Raw genomic sequence first — 7,445 nt, 5'->3', positions numbered from 1 at the left:
GGTGGTAGGGGAGGAGGGGCAAGAAAAGGGGTTGAGAAGTGGAAATTTCTGTGTTCTCAGAAGGGGAGAAGAACTGGATATTGATGAATGCTAGTGATGTCTACACACAGCCTCCTATCCAAGACAAAGAGATTAGTGTCCCTATAAGAAGACTTTGTATTTTTCCAGCTGCTTCCTAAGCAGTTCTGACAACGTTTTGAAGTCAGGAGGGAAGATATCACTATCTCCATTTCACTAGTCAGGAAACGTGAAACGTGCCCTGAAGGCTGAGCAACATATGTAATGTCACAGAGTTGCCTAATGCCTGGGACAGGACTAGATTCTGAGTCTCTCTGCTTCCTAGTGATTTAAAGAACACCAGATTGTATATCAAAAGACCTTCATTGGAACCCTGATCATTCATTACATTGACCTGCAACTTCCTTGAGCCTAAACTTTCATGTGTACGTTAAGAGTATTAGAAACCTAGCTCAGGGTTTCCTTAGGACGATTAAATAAGATCATCAAGGGGAAAGCACCCATCACAGAGCAAAGCAAATATTAGGTAAACAGTATATTTTGTCCATTTAATAACACCACTGTGCCCTCAAACTGTTCAAAGATACAAGCTGTGTATTCTGACATCCAGAAGACCCTGCACACAGAAATTCTCAACTAATGTTATAAATTAACCAGAATCAGAGGTATTTTTATTGGAATTTGTCTACATGGAAACTATGACCTCTTGGGGGACTGGGCAGGTGTTACATTTTCCCCAGCATCTAGTGAAGAGCCTAGAAGAAAGTAGAAGCTTAAAGCACAGGATTGTAACAACTGGGTGAAGTATATGCTTGGCATGTAGTAAGAGCTTATTATACATTGTGGTTACTTGGTTTTTCCTTCCTTTTGTGTAATGGAAGGAAGTGAGAGGGATTAACAGGGAGGGAGGTTGGGAAAAGAGACATTATGTACTGAATATTTGCATCCCCCCAACATTCATATGTTGAATCTAATCCCCAGTGTGATGGAATTTGGAGATAGGGCCTTTGAAGGTCATTAGGTCATGAAGGTGGAGCCCTCATGAATGAGATTAGTGCTCTTAGAAGAAGAGGCCAGAGAGCTAGCTTGCTCTCCTTCAGCCACGTGAGGACACAACGAGAAGTCAGCCACCTGCAGACCAGAAGAGGGTCCTCACCAGAGTGCATCCATGCTAGCACTTCCAGAACTGTGAGAAATAAATTTCTGCTGTCTCTCAGCCGACCAGAATATGGTAGTTTGTTACAGTAGCCAGAATTGACTAAGACGAGAGAGAACGTGTCATTCACCACCACGGAACAGGGGGTGAAAAACCATTAAGGACAGAAAAAATGTATAGCTACTTATGTGAAGGATTCTTTGATCATGTTTCTTAGCAAAAAAAAAAAAAAAAAAAAAAAAAAAAATTTAACGTAAGAAAATAAATTCCTAGAGTTGGGAGAACAAAATCTTGCCCCATATTGAATGGAGCACGGTAAGTGCAAGGAGAATGATGTGTGATGGGGCTGTGCAGGGTGGGGTGTGTGTGTGTGTGTGTGTGTGTGTGTGTGTGTGTGTGTCTGTTCTCCCTGCGTCCCCTCCTCCGTGCCATGAATGGAGGCTGCTGCGGGCTCAAAGCTTGCTGTCTGAGTCAAGGACCAAATCCCAACTTCATAAAGTCGCCGTAATGATTCAGCGCCGTGGGGCCTTCCCGTGGGCTCCTTCAAACAAGTGACCTTGGCTGGCTATCTCCATGGTAACAGCTCACATCCCAAACTGTTCCTTCCTATGTGGGAGGAAACATTTCAGAAATGGGGAAAGGCAGAATTGAACAGTGGTTTTTCTCTCTTATGACCCTTCTCCTTTGGCAAATTGTGTCCTTTCCCTGAACATCACTGTCTCCTGAGGAAACCGTGCACAGAAGAGGAGGTTTCAGCAACTTTATTTGCAGATGTATGCCCAGGATACATTTTTAAAAGGAGAAGCCTGGAGCTGCTTTTCCGTTAGTTCCTTTAAAGTTTCATGCTGTGTTCAGTATTGCTCAGGATGCTTCACCATGCTTTTCATTAGCAGCTCCCGGAAGAGGAAGGCCTGCTTGTCCTCATGTTGAAAGACAGAGCCTGCATGTCAGAGAGGATGGGTACCTTCCCCAGAGCTACAGAGCAACATGGCAGCCTCTACTGAAGGCCCACTTCCGCCCTGCCTTCCTGTGGTCCAGCCCCTGCCTGAGCCACCATCCTGGTCAGTCGGCTGACATGGGTCCCTCCAGCCCTAGACTCCACCTCCTGTCCCATGACCCATGATACTCCCTGTGATTTCCTCCAACAGGGCGCCTGGATTCTGGGTGAAATGATTAAGCAAATATATGCTCTCAAACTAGAGAATTCATTGCATTGTAAGCTCAATGTTCTGTCTGTTCCACTATGTCTGGGATCAGAGCAGCGTTTTATAGGATGATAAATGACCCTTCTTCAGCTGAGCCCTGAAAGTGCATGCCTGACCACAAAACCCTCCAGTTACAGCTCTCAAATGTACCATGGGGTCTACTTTCCAACCAGAATCACGGGCCAAGAGCACTCACTCCTTGGCCCAGCTTCAGCCTTTCCTGGTAGTTTTGATCCCATGATTCTGCCCATGAAAGAAATCTTTTTCTCTGCAGCATCCCTGCCTGACTTTGACGTACAAAGGTGTAATTAGAACAGCATGGAGCAAGCAGGACGATCCATTTACCTCATCCGTAACATTTAAGTGCTTTAAAATATGGTTCTAATATCCTAGGTGCACGGGGCCAAATTCCCTTCTCAGTTTCTCACATGCATGAGTAAATCCACACAGACTAAACCCCTTGGGCCTTAGGTTCTGCTTAGAAGTTTTTTTGGTTTTTTTGTTTTTTGGTTTTTTTAAGAAAACAAATATTCCGTTAAAACGACATAGTGTACTCTGCATATTTTTAGGACAATTAGAGTTTAGAATTCCCTCTTCTTCCGCCCATGGTAAAAAGTTTTTTCCTTAACTATTTCCTCCCCAAGAATGACATTAAGCTGGGATAAATTGAAGAGCTTCCTTGTCTTTTAAAATAATCTTCTCATCTTACATTGTCAAAGTACCAACTGGTGGATTGAGATGCTTGATATGGGAAGCATCCAGGCTCCCCTGTACCTTTGCCAGATAAATACTTTAGGGAGACAGTTATTTGTGAACCTAAGGGAAACATTTACTTCAAACAGAAAAACCAAACACACAGGAAATGGAGAAACATAAACGTCGGGCCACTCTCTACCATCTGCTTAATTCAAAATGGGTCACCGGTTTGGGTAATTTTTCTTTAGTGTTTCCAACTGTGCAAATAAAATCTTAAAGGAGACAGGCTGGCTGTGCTCAGAGCTATAGCAAGACCAGGGGGAGGAACGTAGACGGTCAGTCTTCATGTGGAGGTGACTGTGAGAGGAGAGAGGGCCAGCCCTAACTCATGGCCTGTGTGCTTAGGTATGTTCGTAAGCTTGTGTATACACAAAAATCTCCCTCCCCATTATGTATATGTGTATACGAATGTATATACAACATCTATATACAGCAGTTCCCTGCCCATTAGCCCGTGACGCTGTGGCCACGTGTGGATAATATTTGTCCGGGCAACACGTAAATCAAAGGTTTTCTTGCAACCAAATTCGGAGGAACATCTTCACAACAGTTGCCCTGTCACTGCATGTTCACCCCATGGCCCCCAAATTTAAAAACAGAAGTGGATGTAAGACGTATGTACAGCTTATTTTTTATTCATTGCAAAGCATATCAAAGGAAGGAAAAACCTAGCCCCGCTCACTTTATGATTTAGGCAGAAATAAGATACGCTTTCATGGGAGTCTGACTTGGCAGATGACCCAGATTCAGAGATGGCTTGGAAAAATGCATCGGGGATGTCTTAGAAATTAGGAGTTATACTGACGGATCAAAGAAAACTCATAACTTCCTAGGGAAAATGTGTTTATTTAAATTAAAAAATACTGTGAAAATTACAAACTGTTAAATACGGGAGACAATTTTGTACAACTTAATAGAATAAGAAGGAAGTATATACATCACTTTTTAATAGGCGCAGATAGACTTGCACCAAACTTCAGGATTAAGCAATGGAAAATGTGACAACGCACATGTCCATCGCAGTAAAGTTTCAGAATTCAAGTGATTCCAGGCAAGGGGCCAAACTTAACTTGGCTTCTTTCACCTTAAACAGCCCCCTTTGGAGTAAATCCACACTCTGAATTTTAAAGTGAACGGAGGGCCCTTTTTCCCCCAAACATAAATTTCCTCTAGCGCTGTGTTAAGGCGAACTGATAAACCAGCTCCTACACTGTTAACCCTTCCATGGGAACAGTAGTTATTGCTGTCTCCAATCCAGGGAGAGCGTATTAAAAAAAAAAAAAAAAAAAATAGTTTTTGTTTTTACTAGAATTAAATTTGACCTTTTGGTGTGTTTCTCTTCTGCCTTGTCTTCAAGGGCCTAATGAGTCTGCTGCGAAGCAACTGACCACAGGAATACAGGGAAACATTACCAAGCATTCCTGAGCATTTTCTCTTAGATGTCTCACTCCCTTAACTGGAGCGTTAATAGTCCGCTACCCAGACAGCCCTGCAGAGTAAAATGTGGTATCTGCCTCTTTGATTCACTGCTGGGAAAGTGAAAGCAGGGATTGGTTTAGTGATTCACCCTGGACTTCCCAGCTACATGTGTTCTCAGTCTCCAACTGCCCCTTTAAGTAAGCAGATCCTTTTTCAGACTTACTGGCCAAGGGGGAAATATTTTGTCCAAACTTCCTCACACCAGGCCATGTAGGATTTATCACAGAGTCTTAAAATCTAAAGACATCCTTCCAGCCCTCTGGGGATCTAGATCATCAGGAGTCTCAGGAAGGCAGTAAGCCTCTCGATGACATGCCCAGGACCACACAGCAAATCAGATTCAGGGCTTGGGATTAAGAAAGAGAGAACTCGAACCGCAGCTCTGCACAATCTCACCGGCGTATGCCCTTCTAAGTCTCAGCTACGTGACGAAATGCCATGTCGTGGAGGCCCACATTATATCCTCTCCCAGCTCAGAAAACTGGGCTGGGAAAAAAAGCAGCAGCGGAGCTAACGGTTTGGGTTTGTTCAACCTCACCATCACCCCTTCTGGAAAGATTGGGAAGCTTCCCTGCATGGCCATTCAGAGTGCAGGTTAGATTCTGCGGAAGCCCTTCCAAGCAAAAAAAAAAAATGTCATGTCAGCATGTGATGCTGGATGGTCCCAGATCAGAGTTCAAAGTCACAGGTTAGACAAAGGGTCAAAATAGCAGATTCGTTTTATAATCCCAGCCAACGTTAACAGGTTTAAAAATTGCCTATTTTTTCCTTACAGAATGCAAATGGACCAGATTCAGATCTCCAGCTTCCTCCCATCAAAAGTCCTCCATCAAATATCCCCCCTCTAACCCAAAAGACCTCTCAAAGAAGCTCTGTAACCCGAGGGGGAACTAAAGCCACAGGTTCACGTTAGAGGTACTTACAGCCAATCAGATGTAGAAGAACAAAGCTCTAGGCAAATTGTCAAATCGAAACTAGTCCCTCAGGATGCCCTAGGCATTTGGCAGCCCTGGGAGTGGGCAGATGTTGCAGGTGTTACCCAGGGCATCCCATGAGGAAACAACCGCAAGCACATCGACCTGCCGAATTCTGCACAGGACCCCCGACCCCCAGATCCCAAGGAAAGGTACACACTGCACGCCTTCAGGGCTTTTTCAGTGGCACGTCCACACCACAGGCGCGTCGTGGACTGCGGGCTGCTGCTGGCTCCGCCTGAGCCTTGTCCCCCATGTCCCCCCCCCCATTCAGGGGCTTGCCGAGGGTCTCCTGAAAGCGGCAGTTGCCTTGCAAAGGTGAAACCAGACACGAAAAGCGCCCTTCCTCGCTCTAAGGGTGCTGGCTGACGGGGCCACCTCCAGAGGTCCTAGGGGTGCTAGGAATTCTGGTGGATGTTCTCCGAGGAGCCTTCGCTGCTTTCGTTGAGGGCCGTCTCCGAAGCCTCCTCCAGCTCGTCGTCCGCCGCCTCCTCCTGGATGGTGAGGTGCACGTCGGGCGAGGAGGACTCGGAGCTCACGCTGTCTCCTTCCATGGAGCAGAGGGTGCAGGACAGGGCGGGCGCCACGCTCTCCTGCAGCACGTTCAGCACCATGGGCACCTGCACCGACCTCAGGCCCGACGTGGCGGGCAGCGGCTTCACGGCCTCCCCCCAGAGCCTCTCTTCGTCTTTGTACAGCAGCAGGAGGCTGGATTTCTTCTCCCGCCTCTTGGATTTCACGTAGCCCAGCATGATTCCAACCAAGAAAATGCCGTAGAAGGACATGACCACCAGAACGTAGAAGTATTCGTTGCCGTTGCCGCTGCCACTGCCCGGCACATGGGACTCGAGGGGGCCGCTGGGGGCTGCGGTGCTGGCATGCGTGCTGTTCAGAGGCTCCATCTTCAGCATTGAAGCTCTGCTCACACAGCCAGGGTCTGGGGAGAAACGTGCAGGTTAGATCTCTCCCACGGGGCGGCCCCAGTACAGGCAGGAGGGCGAGCACGAGATTTGTGCAACTGCAATATCAGAAAAGCGTGAAGCTGCGTGGGGAAGGAGCAGTAAGAGGCCCCACCAAATAGTAAACAGGGGTCAGCTGCGAGGGGCTGGGCTGCATGGGGACACGGGGCGGTGGGAGGAAATGAGGGGAAGATTTTAGTTTTCGTGTATACGTGTCCATCATATTTTTTTTTTCATAAAGTGAGCATGTAAAAAGCTTTGCTTTTATCATTTTAAAAGCAAAAAAAAAAAAAAAATCAGTGTAAGACAAGGGTGCATAGAGAAAAGAAATAACGTCTTCATCAGGGGAAACTTTTTGAACTGATTGAGCAGGAAAAAAGTTTACATTTTGCTTTCAAACGTAAACCTATTTTTAATTCAGGACAAAATTTCCTTAGGAAAAAAAGAAAGGAAAAGAAAACTGCAGCTACAAATTGCTAGAAATATCCTTTCATTATGTTTCCGAAGCAAAGCGGCGTTGCTAACTTACCAAGGGCTGGCAAATTTGTCCCAAGTCCTGAATTCCTAGATCGTCAAGTCCAAGAGACTTCTTGCTCCGTGTGCGGCTCGGCGCTCTGACAGTTCCGCTGCCGCCCTTGGGATATACAGTCAAGAAATACATCGTCACGTGTTCAGGGAGGAAAATTTACAACAGAGGTTGGTCGTGGCAGAGTGAACAGTGAGCTCACAGCACGGCAGTTCAACTCGCTGAACTTTGCAGCTGCGAACAGAAAAAGACTGGGAAGCAGGGACAGCTTCCCAGCCCGCCAGCGCCCAGCCAAAGTTTTCAGGTGGCCGTGAAAAAGGAGAAAACAATGTGCCCAGCTGGAAATGTTGCCCCGAAGTCCACTCTCACTGC

At 46.3% G+C, this 7,445-nt stretch overlaps 1 protein-coding gene across 2 annotated transcripts; it reads right to left on the bottom strand.

The window, feature by feature from the left end:
* Window positions 1-3,965: 3,965 nt before the first annotated feature.
* On the bottom strand, window positions 3,966-7,151 carry KCNE4 (potassium voltage-gated channel subfamily E regulatory subunit 4). 2 transcript variants are annotated; one of them, XR_008615548.1, is made up of 3 exons: window positions 7,077-7,151; window positions 5,538-6,525; window positions 3,966-5,227 (listed from the first exon to the last, which is right to left on the bottom strand). XR_008615548.1 is itself a non-coding variant. In XM_055079083.1 (2 exons), exon 2 carries the CDS (start codon window positions 6,497-6,499, stop codon window positions 5,987-5,989), a length of 513 nt encoding a protein of 170 aa, XP_054935058.1. In that variant the 5' UTR covers window positions 6,500-6,525; window positions 7,077-7,151; the 3' UTR covers window positions 3,966-5,986. The 2 variants fall into 2 exon arrangements, 1 of the variants encoding a protein (XP_054935058.1); XM_055079083.1 differs by having other exon boundaries at window positions 3,966-6,525.
* Between the last annotated feature and the right edge of the window lie 294 nt (window positions 7,152-7,445).

This window comes from Physeter macrocephalus, chromosome 2 (assembly GCF_002837175.3).
Source record: "Physeter macrocephalus isolate SW-GA chromosome 2, ASM283717v5, whole genome shotgun sequence".
Lineage (NCBI taxonomy): Eukaryota > Metazoa > Chordata > Mammalia > Artiodactyla > Physeteridae > Physeter > Physeter macrocephalus.
This window is presented reverse-complemented; position numbering and strand designations above follow the sequence as displayed.